This window comes from Schistocerca americana, chromosome 2, assembly GCF_021461395.2.
Source record: "Schistocerca americana isolate TAMUIC-IGC-003095 chromosome 2, iqSchAmer2.1, whole genome shotgun sequence".
NCBI classification, from domain to species: domain Eukaryota; kingdom Metazoa; phylum Arthropoda; class Insecta; order Orthoptera; family Acrididae; genus Schistocerca; species Schistocerca americana.
In genome coordinates this window covers 200,335,482-200,355,357 of record NC_060120.1, presented here as the reverse complement: position 1 = coordinate 200,355,357, position 19,876 = coordinate 200,335,482, and the positions used below count along the sequence as shown (strand labels likewise).

At 38.5% G+C, this 19,876-nt stretch overlaps 1 protein-coding gene across 4 annotated transcripts in view; it reads right to left on the bottom strand.

The window, feature by feature from the left end:
• Positions 1–1,169: 1,169 nt before the first annotated feature.
• The window catches only part of LOC124595701, a 181,959-nt gene continuing 163,252 nt past the window's right edge, over positions 1,170–19,876 (bottom strand). For all 4 annotated transcript variants that reach the window (XM_047134563.1, XM_047134564.1, XM_047134562.1 and 1 more), the window contains exon 7: positions 1,170–1,368. In XM_047134563.1, the coding sequence (XP_046990519.1) occupies positions 1,239–1,368 (130 nt within the window). In that variant the 3' untranslated portion in view covers positions 1,170–1,238. The remainder of the gene's footprint in view (positions 1,369–19,876) is intronic.

Here is a 19,876-nt window from a genome sequence, read left to right as displayed (position 1 = left end):
TGCAACAAACGAATGCCGTGCCAGGCGCAAGTACCAGAAAGATTGCTGCAGCAATGGCGAATATTACATGAGGGATAGTTGTACCCCTATCATGTACAATGTGTGCAACCTCTGTCCACATCTAACTTCTTTCCAGTTTGGGATGCCCTCTGCCAATGGATCTTTACACAATGTGGTAATGATCCACAGCTTCTCATGTATGTGGTTTTTTGTAGAAGAAGCATGCTTTCTTCCACATAGTATTACGAATATCCACAACACACGTCTGTGCTTATGAGAACCCACATGCTACCACTGAAATGGCACACAAGTGGATATTTTCCATTAACGTCTGAGCAGGTGTTATTGGTGATCACTTTGTAGAGCAATATTTCCTATCTGACTGACTTACAGTTCTCATGTATCTTCATTTCCTACAACACAAGCTAATCGATTATTTGGATGAAGTTCCTCATGATGAACAGATGCTGTGAATACACAGCATGAATCTTTGACAAGTGATTCAATTATGGCTCACCAATACCATAACAAACCAGGTCCACAGACTTGAAACTTCTGCTATTTTTGTGTGGATTTTTTGGTAGATTTAAGCCCTGTTGATAACTCTGGGAACCCATTGTGGATGGTTGTCAATGCTCTCAAAACATGCTTGGGACTTTTTAGCCTGTATGGGCATTGATGAGCAGATGTGCTGAAGTCTGCCTTCACAAGAATAGTGGTCATATGGAACAGTTGTTGTAATGTGTTTGTCCTAAAGTACACATCAGCAGTTTGGATTCTTGGTGATTGTTATAAAGTGTTCACAGTCAGTCTTAATACATCGCATTGGGGAAACCATTGGTTTCTGGATTTATGTTTATCAGGACTATTTCTTTCTTTCATTGTTCTGTGTTTGCCCTTTCCGTTTGTACCTATAATAGTCAAACACCCTGTATAAGAATAGATGGAGGAAAGAATTACAAAAACTGACATTATTCTAATGCTTCTTTTTATTACATTATATCAGTGACATTTCATTACATTGTTTGCCAACTAGTAATATTTAATCTCTCTTGTCAAAAATTCCTCTCTTGTCAAAAATTCTTTAATCATTTCCACATGAAACACTAAAGAAAAAAAGTTTACCAACTAAAATTAATCAATTTCAAATATTCAGTAGACATGTTTTTATTAATCCTTTGGAGTCATTCCTAAGCAAATACACATGACTCACTTAATATGATCAGAAATCAAAGTTCTTAATTTCTTCTTTGCATGATTTCAAGTTCTGAGTCTAGTTCTTTTTCTTCTTTCATAAGTTCCAGAAAATGTTTTTCAAGCCTTTCAGTCTCTGTTTGAATCGCCTGTGTATCCTTGGTTAAGAATGAGCTAAATAAAATTGGAAACAGATTGTTTTACACATAAAACATGAGTTGATATTTATTCAATATGCAAATACCTGACACTTATATTCACTTTTATTACAATACTTCATAAAAATATTGTTCAACCATAAAAACTAAAATGAACTACAATGGAATATCAATATGCTAGAGCATTTATTTTACACCAGTTTCACTCAGCTGAATTTTGCCCTGTGATTCGTAACAGAGAATCTCAACACACTTCACCTAAAAAATTTACTTGCAAGAGACAGACACCACGTGAACACAGACGAAGAATACTCACAGCTTCTTCACTGTGTCACTGGAGGTCAGACTATGAATGTGATGAATAGGGCCCAGATTTTAATTACCTAAAAAACAGTGAAATATGCAAGCATCTATGACCTAAAACTTACATAAATATGACCTTAAAAAAGAAAATATCACTTAATAGAAATTTATTTAAAGCATTCTTGTTTGTTTATTTAATTTTTTATTCACCATACAGTAATACAAAATTTACTTATCAAAATATTTTAAGTATAGTTCTTTCTTTCTGTAGGGTTTGTGGTTAATTTGCACCAATTTTTTGAATGGCTGAATGTTTTATTTTCTAAACACAAAGCACAGTGAAAAGATCATCCATTGAAACAGTAAAACAATGTTTTTATTTCTACATAGTACTTAAAGCGTTTCACATTATTTAACACCATATGTCAATTTTTAGTATCTGCAAAGTTGCACTGGATTGCAAGGTGCATTTTCAGGTTTTCCATTGTCAAAGATCTACGGTTGTCGCTGAGGATAGTTTTGTACCTGGTAAAGCTCCTCTCCACTTCACAAGACGTCACTGGAGTGTACTTGAAGGCAACCAGGCCACTGGAGTTCAGCTTTGTTTCAGTATCTTCAAATATTGCGGCATTCCCTGCAAGACTGTCACTAATTTTGAACAGTGTAGAATATCCAGGATTCCGTTGGAGAGCACTTTGCAATTTGATTTTCACTTTGTCAGCCACATGACCATGAGCTCGACCCAACTCACTCTGCACATGTTGCACAACACCCAGAGCCTCATATAGCTGAGTGCCAACAACTTCCAGTCGTTTGACGGCTTTTGGTATCACTGAAAAATTGGCGTTGACATATGCCAAGTTTCGAGGCAATGTATCTGTAAAAACTTATTTCACACTTTTGATAGCACTTGATTCATCGCTACCAAGCTCACAGAAGATTGTCTTTATTTGGGTGTAGTTGGTGCAGTAATACTCAGCAGCATTAAGCCAAGAACCCCATCGTGTAAGAACAGGTTTAGGTGGGAGGGGTGTTGAAGGTGCTTGTTCCTTGAATTTCTGCACCCTTAGCAGAGCCTTCACATAGATTTTCTTGCCACAGGAAATTAATTTGTCCATGTCAGGATAATTTGATCGCACCTCTTTGGCAACTCTGTGCAACGCATGTGCAAGGCAAGTGGCGTACACCATACTGGGGTAGAGAATCTGAAGCCCTTTGGCTGCTTTAGCCATATATGAAGCACCATCTGTTACAAGCAGCAAAATGTTGTCTCTTTTCACACCATCTGGCCACAGTAGCTTCAGAGAGTTGTCAAACAAAATAGCAAACATCGAATTGTTTACTCTGTCGAGAGCTTCACACGTTAGTAGGAACACATCTCCAGGGCCATAAACTTTTAGAACACCAACAACAACATTTGCAATATATCACTCACTAACATCCGTAGTTTCATCTATTGACAGCCAGATCTTTTGCTCAGCAATAGTAATTTGTATTTTGTTGAGCACATCATTGTAGCATACAGATAAATAGTTCTTTCTCAATGTAGATTCATCTGGAACTGGATGTGTTGTGTACTTTTCCAAGAACCATCTGAAGCATGGATTCTTCAGCTTTTGCTGTCTGTTCAAATAAAAGCATTTGCCTGTTGTTATTTTCAGCACTTTGTTTCACACAGCTGCTGCGTTTAGCGGTATTACAGAATTGTTGCACATTAAAGCTCTTTTTTGCACTAACTTTACAAAATAATATTTTCCCATCAGTACTAAAGAACTTCTCTCCAAATTCTCGAACATATCCTCGCAACTTCACGCTGTCGGAGCACTTTGCTTTAGGCATGTTGAACAAGGCAAAGGCTGTATTCAAACTGGTTACTGGGAACACCTGTGTGACTGCAATGATTATTGGTGGAAGATGCCGCCTTTGTTGGCTCGGAGAGCTTACTGTCGACTCTGCACAACAATGTTTTATGTTCGCGAAACAACTGTTGTGGTTCACCAATTTTCTGCTACAGTCCTGAGAAATAAAGCTGTGTACTAATTTATCTGTTTATCTTTCATAATAGCATGTTAAATATTGTCTTGTGAGCAATATATTCATTTTCTTATTTGTGTGTCCCGTAAGATACGAGAAAAGCAGTATATGCATTTTTGGCAAAAGTTGACGGAAATATGACCTATTATATTAAAAGTTAGCCACAATAGGAACTATTACTAAAATTTGTTGAAATATGACTTTATACGCACAATCAAAATACATTTTTCGACAATAAAATGCCTAGATTTGTGTATAAATTGTTCTAAAATTCACCCTATAATTCAGAAAAAATATGACTTGTCATTAAAATCCGGGCCCTAGTGATGAAGGATACAGAAATATTTACAAATAAAAGAAATTCTCTGCAGACTATCCTTTTTTAACTGACAGAGCTGTTTACGTAAGCTATAGAAGTTACTTTCAAACTCTATTATTTTAAACATATTTGTATTTCATTAATAAAACTATCCCATTCTGTAAATATGTAAATTAGTCTGAGTCACAGATAGGTACAACAAAAAGACTGTCACAAATAAATGAAGCTTTCGGCCATTAAGGCCTTCGTCAATAGTAGCCTGAGACCGTGGTCGTGTGTTTGAGTTGCGTTTGCATGTGCGCGTGTTTGTGTGTGTGTGTGTGTCTATGTCTATTGTTGACAAAGCCCTTAATGACCGAAATCTTCATTTACCTGTGACAGTCTTTTTGTTGTGCCTATCTGTGACTCAGCCTCTCCACTATATGGTGAGTAGCAACTTCCCTTTTCATAATATTGTTACATTCCATCCTAGATTTTCCACTGTTTGATAAAATTAAGTCCGCCACTGTGGTTCCTGTCTGTATATGTGGGCTTATCTCAGAAATACTGTAGGGATTTTGATACAGCTTTCACTAACGGACAGACTCATTCATGAGGAATGTTTGTGTACAGTTTATAAATACTACAAACAAATTAGTTGAACTATGATGAATTAAAGTTCCCTGTCGCTAAGGAAAAAAAAATGCTATTGGCATCTAGCTGAGAATCATAGACTTGTTGGAATTATCCACTGCAGCACTAGCCCACAAGCTACTGCTACTGGGAGGTGGGTGCAAGCCACCTCCAACTTCTAAACAAAATTTTAAGGTGTGTCCATACTGCACACCAGGCAGAATGTGCTGGGCCAGGTTGTGATACATGGGGATATCAAACCCATTATTTTGCATTGCAGTTTTCACACTGACGTATGGGATGCGATGGCATGGTGAGAGCTAGGGCACAATGGTGAATGTTTAATATACCTGGTGTGAACAGGTGGCCAGCATGAGCCAATATAGCTATGCTCCAGTTTCTGCAGTACCTGAATCAGACGCCTCCCGCCTGCTTTTATCAGAAGCGTCATTGCACAAGGTTTCATTTTTTTTTTCTTTTCTTTTTTCCTTCATAAAGAAGTTCCTTCACATTTCACAATCAGCGAGGAAAAATTACATGTACTGTAATGATGCAAACTTACTTAGTCCATACACATTTACTCGATCCACCTATTTTTATACATCTGTAACAATAGGGAGTAAAGAGCCATACTTTGATACATTTTTAATATTCTTCAAATTAAAATAGTGAAACTAAAATGGAAACAGTTTAAGGATAGTTAAAGAGAAAACTTGAAAATCAGGGTTAAATCCGATGGGGTGAAACAGGGAAAAGTCCATCCAAATGTAGTTCCCCTTGGCCTTTGTTTCACCACAATTTCTTAAAATCCATCTTAATTCCAAGAGCTATGCACAGTTCTTTGTCAGTGTAAGTGGAACCAGTAAACCAAAAGGCATTATGCAAAGAATTTTTGCCTATCATTCTGTCTGTGTCACAAAACACAGAAGATCATTCTGAGAGGCCATCTCTAGCTCCAATTGGGGAGCCATTACCACTGCCAACTATGACATCATTAACAAATAAGAAAAAAAGACTACTGGGAAAAATACTGAAGAATTCTTGCAATTCTAAACAGACAAAATACCTGTGATGAAGATAGAGAACGATATTACCAAAGATGATGATGCTAATTACATCCTGATGTGTCTCTGGTCTTGAATGTTCTGCAGCACATACTGAAATGTATTATGGTTCATTCCGCAATACAAATAAAATTCTTCAGGGAAGTTTTTACTTCTGTATATAAAGTAAAAATTCTCCTAAGTGTAATTTGCTATCCACGGAATGAGTCCATAACCCCCTAGTTCTTCTGTGCTTAAAAACTCAATGAGTCACAGGACTGTCAGAACAGTATCAATACAGTAATTAAGTCATTGTTCTATACCACAGCACAGACTGGCTGGCAGTGAAAAACTGATGGCTGCACCTCTGTTACCTATGACCTCATATGTAGCTGTTGAAGAATGGGGATTCCCTTGCTGGTGCAGTTCAGCCCACCAAGGAAGGGATGGGCGATGGGGGATGGTACCGACCGGCCACCATGTCATCCTCAGCCCACAGGTATCAGTGGATGCAGATATGGAGGGGCATGTGGTCAGCACACCCCTTTCCCCGCCGTATGTCAGTTTACGAGACCAGAGCCACTACTTTTCAGTAAAGCGGGTCATTTGATTTAGAAATCTTGCAGCAAAAAGTTTTGATAGTGGGTAGCTAAGATATGAGACTGGAGGCGCTACTTTTCAGTCAGGTAGCTCCTCTGTTTGCCTCACAATGGCTGAGTGTACCCCGTTTGCCAACAGCGCTCGTCAGACCGGATGGTCACCCATCTAAGTGCTAGCCCAGACCAACAGCGCTTACCTTCGATGATCTGACGGGAATTGGTGTTACCACTGCAGCAAGGCCATTAGTCTGCTTTGATGGATAGTATTTCATTTACATCCCCTGCGCTATTTGAGTGTATGCTGAACCTGCCAATTATTCTTTTCATTAATCATCTCTAACGAACCAGGTATTGACAGGACATTAAATCCTAATCTTTCTTCCTCCAGTTAAAATAGAAAAATCGAAACTCCCTGGGAAAGGAGATGGAAAGTAATTATTTATAACTTGTGGTACTACACTTTCACAGAAATACGAAAGTGAAAATTTCAAAACAGAGCACCTTGTGCATTAGTCAACTTAAGACACAGAAATGTCTATAAATATAATTCTATTTTTTGGCCTGTGCCATTTTTCATCTCCAACAAGAAAGTAATTAAAAAGAATACTACAAACTTTTATTACAGTCTATCCACAACAAAGTCTCATCTTAGATTAATTTATTCTTCTCTTCTACTTCCAAATACAAAATGTACATTCACTAAATGCAAGATGTTGACAAGAAATAATTGATTACCTTTTATAGTGTCAATTTGGCCTATAGTAAAACCATAACCAGAGTGAGCAGTCATTGCCAAGGGAAAAATTCATATATATTTGGATATTTCTGGACACGGATCACTGAAATGAAATGAGAGATCAACACTAGGCCTCCATTGGTCACTAGCAATTTGTTTTTCCTGTCCTGCAGTATTTGACAGTACGCTATACCTGCACAAACTCTATAGGCTTGCGATCGTGGCATTAAGACCACTCAATAACTCATGTTTACTTGTGAATGGAGACAGATATCAGTGTCAATACCATTTTAAAAACTGTTTTGTACTTTTAGCTACATTTCACTCACAACAATGTATGGTGTAAAACATATCTAACAGATAGCTACCCACTATCAAAACTTTTCACTGCAAGATTTTTAAATCAAATGTACCCACTTCAGAAGTAGCGTCATTATACAAATAACCGTTACGAATTATGAAAAGGTATGACTGTTACGAATTATGAAGCTAAGATACTGCAAAACAACATGTACAAAAACCAGATTTTTTTAACCACATACTTTCTTCAAAATCAATTGAGAAACATTATGGAACTACAACAACATGCAAAACAAAAAGTTGGCATTTTTTCAATAAAGCTTTTAAAGGAAAAATAAGTGTGAAAGTTGCAGAAGTGGATTTTCCCCTTTTCCTTGAGCCAGTCTGGCACACAGTGTGAACGCACTGGATGGTGGCTTGTGCACACAGTGTGAACACAATGGATGGCGGCTTGGGCGGCTAGGCTCGGACCAGGCCAGCACATCAAATCCCGGCCCAGCATGCAATTCAAATGCAGCTTTATGCAGGATGTATCGGGTATTGAGCTGGTAAGTACAGAGTTTTTAGTTATGAGTCAATTTTGATCGTATAAATTGGACTTTTGCATTTTTGGAAGCCAAATTCATTTTTGAAACTATTTCAAATTTTTGACAGAAATTCTAAATTTGAACTGCAACGATCATTTCAAATATTTCAGAAAACACAGAAAGACAGGAAATTGGGTGATAATTTCCCCCACCTTATTTTGAGCCTTTTCCAAATACTTGTTTCACTCTGCAAAGTGGCCTTCTTCTAATGATAGATTGGAGAGGGGGTGTGGTATTATATTTGAAGCTTCTTTAAGAACTTTAGCTTACACCACAAAATCTGTATTTCTTTAGGTTTAATATACTTTTTCTCTATTTTTTGCTGTTACTTTGTCAAATTTAATTAGATTCCCAGTCTTTCTCCGACTTGAGCCAAATAAACGTACATTATCTCAAAAGGATATAATCAGATTTTGATGCAGATATAAAGAATTACAGTAGTTTCCTGCTATTCCGAAACCTGCTATTCCAAAAAACTGCTATTCCGAACAGAGTTCAGAAAAAAATACCCTTTTGTTAACTTAAAAACAGGGGAAATTAAAAAGATGTTCGTGGAAAAATGTATATTTTTTATTATGCAAAGAAGTTAAATAGAAACACACATAGGGTCTAAGCTTGGTGAAAACACCTGAAACCATGTTATAGTGAACATTGGTTACTTACCATACAGTACACGTCCACTCCATTTATACAATTCTGTAAAATTATTTTTAATCACTGCTAACCATAAAAAAAAGAACCAATTTACACGTACTTAAGAAGTAAAGTCAGTCACTTTTTTTTCTGACAAAGAGCACTGAACTGACTTGAGGATGCAATGTTCTGCCATCATCGCAAGAACATGACAACATTTGGTGTTGATGAAGCACACTGTTTGACATGGCGTAATGTGTCTTCTTCTCCATATTCCTGGCGGCCATTGTCATCAACAGCAGTCCACTCCTCAACAAAGCTTTCTTCTGTGTCTTCACAGCCAGGGATTTTCTTGACTACTGGAGGAAGGTCACAGTCTTTCACTGGTATAAAAGTTGTTTCGACAAATTTTAATGCAAGCCAGAGATTTTATCATGATTTTTGTAAAGGGTCTTTAGTGGTGTCATTCCATGCTTCAGCCAACCAGTAAGTCACGTCTTTTATAGTAATTTTCTTAAGTTTTTGCAGAGTCTTTAGTGGTGTCATTCCATGCTTCAAAAACCAGTAAATCACATCTTTTATAGTAATTTTCTTAAGTTTTTGCAGGATTGTGATATCATTTTCATCCTCTTCAAGTAAGGGGCGAAGCAGTATTTTTCTGTAATTTTGTTTAATGGCCTGCAACATACCTTGGTCCATAGGGTGAAGAATTAAAGTTACATTCTGTGACAGAAAAACTGCTCTGATGTCTCCACAAACAAGTTTCATTTTTCTGGATAGGACGGAGCATTGTCTATAAACAGCAAAGCATGATTAGCTAACCTATTTTCTCTACTGAACACAGTCACTTTAGCGACAAATTGGTGCTCGAACCATTCCTTTTTTTGATTCATATAATACATAGGAAGCGAGTTTATGTTAATGGTTTTGAACGCTCATGGTTTCGCCATTTGCCTATTACCATCAACGGAAGTTTGTTTGTTGCCATGGCGTTGCTGCAAGCTAAGACAGTTCGATGTTATTTGTCCATTTTAAACCATGGGGCAGATTTATCTTGTAGCAAAGCAAGACTTTTGGTAGGCAAAGACTTAAAATTCAGTCCAATTTCGCCAGTGTTGCCACCTGTTTACTTGCCATGTTTAATGTTTAACAGTTGACATCAAAAACTACAAACATAAATAAGAAAGGCACAGTGACCTAGTAAAGTAACTCAACACTCACAGAACAAAGCTCAATAATAAATTTTCAATAATGTGTTGGGAATGTGGGAGGGAGAGGGATAGATAGGGCATCTGCACTATGAGTCGTCGAAGGTCATTAGCAGGTGTCCCCGCACTTAATTTACACCTTAACAAGTCAATACGTTGACACTTCTCACGAAATCCACCTATTCTGAATTCCCACTAAACTGAACAGTGTTCAGTCCCAATTAGTTCGGAATAGAGGAACTCTACTGTAATTAAAATTTTCCAGTGTCTGGACAATTTACAATTATTTTGTTTCATTTCTTTATTTTAGAGATTTCTTGGTTGCTAGGTTTGATTCCAAGCAAGGATTTGGCAACTGTCCACATGGTCTTAGATTTATTTTTGTGCTTTCTAATGAAATTAGTGTTTGCAATTTCTTCCTCCCACCCTCTAAAAAAGTGGCCAAGTCAATCAATAATCACAATATAACACACAAAACTGAAATCAATATTTCTTATTAATGAAAGGTTCATTTAACTGTTTCTAAATGTTCCATAGACATCTGGCAACACTGTATCTGGGCCTAAGCCAAAACGTGCGAAGCTGATGTGGTGCAGATGACCAAAGAGTGAGCATTCCAAGATAAGTGTCACAATCACCAGAATATTATTAAAAGTGTTTTCAGAGAAAAGTCTTATCTGTAAGTGTTGAAGTGTTACATGTTTCTGAAATGAAGTTCAGTGCTGTGATGTTCGTTAATTAACTGACTTCTTCTAGAGGTGGAAAGTTTGTTTCCATCTAAAAGAAAGAAATCACTAATGTGAATCTACTGGTGTTATTTTCACAAACAGAAAGTTCAGAATTTTGGATTTATGGAAGAGAAATTACTGAATGATTGTTTTAATGGGTAGATACTAACAAGTCACGTGGTGGCTCTCAAAGCAGCAGCAGCAGCAACAGTGCATAAAAGTACTATGACCTGACACAGTTCTCATAAGAAGACATTTATTTTAAAGTTCATCAATGTTCTTTTGCTTCATTTACTACATTTCGTGCATGCTGGTGTATTTATCAGGAACAGTTCTGTGCATAACTAACTGTGTAGTGCATAGAACCACTGTTTCCTTTGTGCCAGGCATTTGTTTGTGTTTCAAGAATTGCTCGTAATACTCAGATTCCTCAGTCGACTAGTAAATTTACATCTACATCTGTAATGCTGATCTGCAATTACACTTAAGTGCCTGGCAGAGGGTTCAATGAACCACATTCACAATAATTCCCTATTATTCCACTCTCGAACAGCACATGGGAAAAAAAATGAACACCTATATCTTCCCATACGAGCTCTGATTTCTCTTATTTTATTATGATGATCATATCTCCCTATGTACAGGGTTATTACAAATGATTGAAGCGATTTCACAGCTCTACAATAACTTCATTATTTGAGATATTTTCACAATGCTTTGCACACACGTACAAAAACTCAAAAAGTTTTTTTAGGCATTCACAAATGTTCGATATGTGCCCCTTCAGTGATTCGGCAGACATCAAGCCGATAATCAAGTTCCTCCCACACTCGGCGCAGCATGTCCCCATCAATGAGTTCGAAAGCATCGTTGATGCGAGCTCGCAGTTCTGGCACGTTTCTTGGTAGAGGAGGTTTAAACACTGAATCTTTCACATAACCCCACAGAAAGAAATTGCATGGGGTTAAGTCGGGAGAGCGTGGAGCCCATGACATGAATTGCTGATCATGATCTCCACCATGACCGATCCATCGGTTTTCCAATCTCCTGTTTAAGAAATGCCGAACATCATGATGGAAATGCGGTGGAGCACCATCCTGTTGAAAGCTTAAGTCGGTGCTGTCGGTCTCCAGTTGTGTCGTGAGCCAATTTTCCAGCATGTCCAGATACACGTGTCCTGTAACGTTTTTTTTTCACAGAAGAAAAAGGGGCCGTTAACTTTAAACCGTGAGATTGCACAAAGCACGTTAACTTTTGGTGAATTGTGAATTTGCTGCATGAATGCGTGAGGATTCTCTACCGCCCAGATTCGCACATTGTGTCTGTTCACTTCACCATTAAGAAAAAATGTTGCTTCATCACTGAAAACAAGTTTCACACTGAACGCATCCTCTTCCATGAGCTGTTGCAACCGCGCCGAAAATTCAAAGCGTTTGACTTTGTCATCGGGTGTCAGGGCTTGTAGCAATTGTAAACGGTAAGGCTTCTGCTTAAGCCTTTTCCGTGAGATTTTCCAAAACGTCGGCTGTGGTACATTTAGCTCCCTGCTTGCTTTATTCGTCGACTTCTGCGGGCTACGCATGAAACTTGCCCGCACGCATTCAACTGTTTCTTCGCTCACTGCAGGCCGACCTGTTGATTTCCCCTTACAGAGGCATCCAGAAGCTTTAAACTGCGCATACCATCGCCGAATGGAGTTAGCAGTTGGTGGATCTTTGTTGAACTTCGTCCTGAAGTGTCGTTGCACTGTTATGACTGACTGATGTGAGTGCATTTCAAGCACGACATACGCTTTCTCTGCTCCTGTCGCCATTTTGTCTCACTGCGCTCTCGAGCACTCTGGCGGCAGAAACCTGAAGTGCGGCTTCAGCCGAACAAAACTTTATGAGTTTTTCTACGTATCTGTAGTGTGTCGTGACCATATGTCAATGAATGGAGCTACAGTGAATTTATGAAATCGCTTCAATCATTTGTAATAGCCCTGTAGTTTGCCTTCAACAAAATATTATCGCATTGAAGGCAAAAGATGATGACTGAAATTTGCAGTCTTTAGATGTGATTGATTTATTGTGTAACCAAAATTTTTAAGATTCCTTGTAGCACACATGTGAATGACCTCACAATTTTCATTATATAGGGTCACACTTTTCATTATTTAGGGTCATCGCCAATTATCGCACCATGTTGATATCTTTTCTAAATCGTTTTGCAATTTCTTTCGATCTTATGATTTTACTAGATGATAAACAACAGCATAATCTGCAAACAACCTAAGACAGCTGCTCAGATTGTCAGCTAAATCGTTTATATAGAAAAGGAACCACATTACCTTCGAAAACATCAGAAATCACTTCTGTTTTATGCCATGACTTTCCACCATTTACTACGAACTGTCACCTCTCTGACAGATAATCAAGAATCCAGTATCATAACTGGAACGATATTCCATAAGCATGCAATTTGACTATAAGACACTTGTGAGGCCCTGTGTCGCAAGTCTTCTGAAAAGCTAGAAATATGGAATCAATTTTAAATTCCTTGTCAATAGCACTCAGCACTTCGTGTGAGTAAAGAGCTAGCTGCGTTTCACAAGACCGACGTTTTTTAAATCCGTGTTGAATATGCGTCATTAGACCATTCTGTTTGAGATGATTCATATGTTCGAACACAATATACATTCGAAAATCTTGCTTCATATTGACATTAATGATATGGGCCTGTAATTTAGTGGATTACTTCTATTGCCCTTCTTGAATATTAAAGTGACCTGTGCAACTTTCGGTTTTGGGTACAGATCTTTCATTGAGCAAGTGGTTGTATAAACTTGTTATGTATGGAGCTATTGTACCAGCATACTCTGAAAGGAACCTTATTGGTATACAGTCTGGATCGGAAGACTTGCTTTTGGTATACAGTCTGGATCGGAAGACTTGCTTTTATTACACGATTTACATTACTTCACTACTCCAAGGTTATCACTTCTAAGTTTATTAATGTTGGCAACTCTCATAGCAGCAGCAGTGGATTAGAGTACTGTGAGTTGACACAGTTCTCATAAGAAGTGGCTTATTTTAAATTTTGTCAGTGTTCTTTAGCTCCAGCTCCTATAATTCATGTGAGTTTGTCTATTTATCAGGCTGTCTTTAGTTCGGATAGGAACTGTGATTGCTGCGTTCAGATATGAGCTGAGTTGCTGACTCTCTGCTCACAAGCCATGTTGGCTTCAGTCACACAGCTTTAGGTTGTTGCCTATGGGCATCACCTTGGGGGCCAAACAGGGCGATCCGAGGGACATCATCCTTGTCCCCCAATCGGCCCAATTCTGTGGCTACCCCGTGTACTCCATGCACCGAAGTTGATCCCTCCCCCGTGGTCGAATGGAAGGTCACTCCAAGGTGTGGCCGTCAGCAAAAGACTTTTGGGGGCCAACAGAAGGACCTCCCTGGATCGTCTGACAAACATGTTTCAGGCGCTATCTATGGATGACGAAGTTCCTGAGGTAAATGAAGTAGACGCCCTGTTCCGGAGGAAGCATCTAGGCCCACAAAGTCTGGGCACTCACAGAGGCTGGGTTTACTGATGGTTTGAAGCTCCAGCATGAGGCACATAATGAGGTCTCTTAGGGTTATGGCTGCAAAGGAGGGGAAGGAATCTAGTGTACACTCTGTGTGCAAACTGGTAGTAGTCATTTCAGAACTGAGTCTGGTCCTTTAGTACAGATCCCGGTGGATGGTCTGAATCAGAGGTACAGATGGTTCTGCAACCATGACGATTGCAGATTCCTCAACTTCCGCCATAGGATGGTGGGTTTCCTGGTTCCGCTAAATAGGTGAGGGGTCCACTACACACTGGAATCGACAACATGGGTCACTGGGGCTGTGTGGAGGAGAGTGGGCAGTTTTAGAGGGCTTCAGTTTCAAAGTGTGCAGCACAGGAAGAGGGTAGACATAGTAACAGCCAATAATGTAGCGGTAAACTGTCATAGTTGTTCTGGGAAAGAGGCAGAGCTCCAAGCACTAATGAAAAGCACTGAATCTCAAAACTGTTATAGGTACGGAAAGCTGGCTAAGCTGGAAATAAGTTCAGTCAAAATTTTTACAAAGGACCTAACAGTGTCCAGAAAGTACAGATTGAATACAGTGGGTGGTGGAGCGATTATTTCTGTCAGAAGTGCTGTACATTGTAATGAAATTAAAGTAGGTATTTCCTGTGAGTTAGTAGAGGTTATACTGGACAACCAGAATAAACTAATAATTGGTTTCTTTTACCGATCCCCTGACTAAGATGATGCAGTTGCTAAACAGTTCAAAGAAAACTTGAGTCTCATTTCAGATAGTTACCCCAATCCTACAATTATAGTTGGTGGTGACTTTAATATACCCTCGATATGATGGTGAAAATACATGTTTAAAGTTGGTAGTACACATAAAATGTCATCTGAAATTCTACTGAATGCTTTCTCAGAAAATTATTATGAACAATTAGTTCAGGAGCCCACTCAAAGTGTAAATGGTTGCACAAACATATTTGACTCTTAGCAGCCAATAATCCTGACCAAACAGGGAGCATCATTACAGATGCACGGATTAGTGACCACGAGGTTGTTATAGCTAGAATGAATACTCTAACATCCAAACCCACCAAAAATAAATGCAAATTACATCTAGTTCAAAAAACAGATATAAATTTGCTTGACACCTTCCTAAGAGACAGTTTCCACTGCCTATGTGGTTTGAATTCAAAGGAACAGTATCAACGGCAATTGAGAGATACATACCAACTGAATTAATAAGAGATGGCACTGATCTCTCACGGTACAGAAAACCGGTCGGAACACTATTGCATAGGCAACAAAAAAAAAGCATGCCAAATTTAAAAGAACGCTAAGTCTGCAAGATCGGCAAAGTTTTACAGACACTTGAAATTAACACAAACTTCAATGCGAGATGCATTTAATAGCTTCCACAATGAAACTCCCTCTCAAAACCTGGTTGAAAACGCAAAGAGATTGTGGTCATATGTAATGTACACCAGCAACAAGACGCAATCAATGTCTTCACTGCACAATAACAACAGTGATGTTATTGGGTGACCTTACTGATGACGGTGTCAATAAAGCGGAGTTACTAAACATGTTCTCCCAAAATTCCTTCACAAAATAAGACAAAGTAAATACTGCAGAAGTTGCATCAAGAACAACTGCCAATACGAATAACTTACAAGAAATAGATATCCTCAGTGTAGCAAAGCAGTTACAGATACTTAGTAAAGGGAAGGCCTCTGGTCCAGACTGTATACCAATCAGGTTCCTTCCAGGGTATGCTGATACAATAACTCCATATTTAGCAGTCACATACAACAGCTCGCTCGTACAAAAATCTGTACTCAAAGACTGGAAAGTTACACAAGTCACACCAATACCCACGAAAGGAAATAGGAGTAATCCACTGAATTACAGGCCCATATCACTAACATTGATTTGCAGTAGGAATCTGGAACATACACTATGCTTGAACAATATGAATTACCTCAAAGAAACTATTTACTGACAAACAGCCAACATGGATTCAGAAAATACTGTTCCTGTGAAACACAACTACCTCTTTATTTTCATCAAATAATGAGTGCTACTGACAGCAACCACAAAACTGATTCCACATTTTAGATTTCCAAAAGGCTTTTGACACAATTCCCCACAAGCAGCTTCTAATCAAATTGCGTGTCCATGGAGTATCGTCATGATTTCCTGTCAAAAAGGTTACAGTGTGAAATAATTGAAGGAAAGTCAGTGAGTAAAACAGAAGTAACATCTGGAATTCCTCAGGGAAGTGGTACAGCCCTCTGCTGTTACTGATCTACATGAACAATTTAGGAGACAATCTAAACAGTGGATTCCTTTCAGTACACATGCGGATGACTTCACACTTTTCATTATTTGGAATCAGAAGCCCCTTTTTGTACCACACTTAACATCTTGTCTAAATCATTTTGCAAGTCATTTCGATCATCTGATGACTTTAAAAGATGGTACATTACAGCACCATCTGTAAACAATAGATTGTTAGCAGATGATTCTGTCATTTACCATCTCCTTAAGTCATCAGATGGAGAAAACGATTTGAAAAATGATTTAGACATCTGTATGGTGCAAATGGCAATTGACTCTACATAATGAAAAGTGTGAAGTCAACCACAAGAGTACTAAAAGGAATCCACTAAATTTTCGTTACAAGATAAATCACACAAATTTGAAGGCTGTAAACTCAACTAAATATTTGTTGTTGTTGTTTGGTCTTCAGTCCTGAGATTGGTTTGATGCAGTTCTCCATGCTACTCTATCCTGTGTAAGCTTCTTCATCTCCCAGTACTTACTGCAACCTACAACCTTCTGAATCTGCTTAGTGTATTCATCTCTTGGTCTCCCTCCACGATTTTTACCCTCCACGCTGCCCTCCAATGCTAAATTTGTGATCCCTTGATGCCTCAGAACATGTCCTACCAACCGATCCCTTCTTCTAGTCAAGTTGTGCCACAAGCTCCTCTTCTCCCCAATTCTATTCAATACCTCCTCATTAGTTATGTGATGTACCCATCTAATCTTCAGCAATCTTCTGTAGCTCCACATTTCGAAAGCTTCTATTCTCTTCTTGTCCAAACTAGTTATCGTCCATGTTTCACTCCCATACATGGCTACACCCCATACAAATACTTTCAGAAAGACTTCTTGACACTTAAATCTATACTCAATGTTAACAAATTTCTCTTCTTCAGAAACGCTTTCCTTGCCATTGCCAGTCTACATTTTATATCCTCTCTACTTCAACCATCATCAGTTATTTTGCTCCTCAAATAGCAAAACTCCTTTACTACTTTAAGTGTCTCATTTCCTAATCTAATTCCCTCAGCCTCACCTGACTAAATTCGACTACTGTTCACTATCCTTGTTTTGCTTTTGTTGATATTCATCTTATATCCTCCTTTCAAGGCACTGTCCATTCCGATCAACTGCTCTTCCAAGTCCTTTGCTGTCTCTGACAGAATGACAATGTCATCGGCGAACCTCATAGTTTTTATTTCTTCTCCATGGATTTTAATACCAACTCCAAATTTTACTTTTGTTTCCTTTACTGCTTGCTCAATATACAGATTGAATAACATCGGGGACAGGCTACAACCCTGTCTCACTCCCTTCCCAATGACTACTTTCCTTTCATGCCCCTCGACTCTTATAACTGCCATCTGGTTTCTGTACTAATTGCAAATAGACTTTCGCTCCCTGGATTTTACCTCTGTCACCTTTAGAATTTGAAAGAGAGTATTCCAGTCAACACTGTCAAAAGCCTTCTCTAAGACTACAAATGCTAGAAACATAGGTTTGCCTTTCCTTAATCTATCTTCTAAGATAAGTCTAGGGGTCAGTATTGCCTCACGTGTTCCAATATTTCTACGGAATCCAAACTGATCTTCCCCGAGGTCCGCTTCTACCAGTTTTTCCATTTGTCTGTAAAGAATTCGCGTTAGTATTTTGCAGCTGATGAAACTGATAGTTCGGTAATTTTCACATCTGTCAACACCTGCTTTCTTTGAGATTGGAATTATTATATTCTTCTTGAAGTCTGAGGGTATTCTGCCTGTCTCATACATCTTGCTCACCAGATGGTAGAGTTTTGTCAGGACTGGCTCTCCCAAAGCCGTCAGTAGTTCTAATGGAATGTTGTCTACTCCCAGGGTCTTGTTTCGACTCAGGTCTTTCAGTGCTCTGTCAAACTCTTCACGTAGTATCATATCTCCCCTTTCATCTTCATCTACATCCTCTTCCATTTCCATAATATTGTCCTCAAGTGCATTGCCCTTGTATAGACCCTCTATATACTCCTTCCACCTTTCTGCTTTCCCTTCTTTGCTTAGAACTGGGTTTCCATCGGAGCTCTTGATATTCATACAGGTGGTTCCCTTTTCTCCAAAGGTCTCTTTAATTTTCCTGTATGCAGTATCTATCTTACCCCTAGTGAGATAAACCTCTACATCCTTACATTTGTCCTCTAGCCATCCCTGCTTAGCCATTTTGCACTTCCTGTCTATCTCATTTTTGAGACGTTTGTATTCCTTTTTGCCTGCTTCATTTACTGCATTTTTATATTTTCTCCTGTCATCAATTAGATTCAATATTTCTTCTGTTACCCAAGGATTTCTATTAGCCCTCGTCTTTTTATCTACTCGATTCTCTGCTGCCTTCACTACTTCATACTACTACTAATTACTTAGGAATTACAATTACAAATAACTTAAAGTGGTATGATCACATGGATGATGTTGTGGAGAAATCAAACCAAAGACTGTCTACTAAAAAGACTGCTTACACGATGCTTGTCCTCCCTCATCTGGAGTAATGCTGTGTGGTGAGGGATCCGTATTGAATGGGATTGATGGAGATCACTGAAAAAGTTCAAAGAAGGGCAGCTCAATTTGTAATATCTTGAAATTTGGGAGACAGTATCACATATATGATACATGATATGGGATGGCTGTCATTAAAAAAAAAGGTGTTTCTCACTGTGGCAGGACCTTCTCTGAAATATCAATCACCAACTTTCTCCTTGGAGTGAGAAAATATTTTGTTGGCTCCCACCTACATAGGAACAAATGATTGTGATTATAAAATAGAGAAACCACAGCTCACAGTGAAAGATTTAATGTTCATTTTTCCTGCGCACTGTTCAAAAGTAGAATGGTACAGAAGTAGCTTGAGGATGGTTTGATGACCCCTCTACAATGCACTTAAATGTGAATTGCAGAGTAATCATGTCAATGTAGAGTGAGATTTGTTCAATTAGAATGTGTAATCAACAAGAACTAGAACCAAAATGTGTAAATAAACTGCCAAATGTGCCATAAACTGAACTACCTTCAGTTCAGCACCAGCTTAAGGTATAGTAACCTGGATTATTCTCTTGGATAACATACAAGGTCTGTTCACAGAATTCCAGAACATTAGTAATTTCATGCCAATGGTGTGTTGGAGCAAAATGCAGTTGGCGTCTCTACACACACCTGTATCTCGCATATAACTACTGGAAGCTTAATTGTTGTACATCTGTTAGTTATTGTTCAGTGCTGTATTGAGTAGAATGTAGTCTCGCATAATTTGTGAATTTCAAGATGACAGAGTTAGAGAAGCAATGCATCTTCATTAAATTTTGTGTGAAACTCAAGAAACCTTTACAGAGACACACCAACTGATGCAGGAAGCCTAAGGTGAATAGTGCTTAAGCCATAATTGGTGTTACGAATGGTTCACACAGTTTAAATATAATCAGACAGAAGTTAACGATGACCTTTTTTCACGACACCCTTCGACATCTACCAATGACTCTCATGTCAGGAACGTCAACGAAACTATGCATGCCAATAAAAGCCTGACT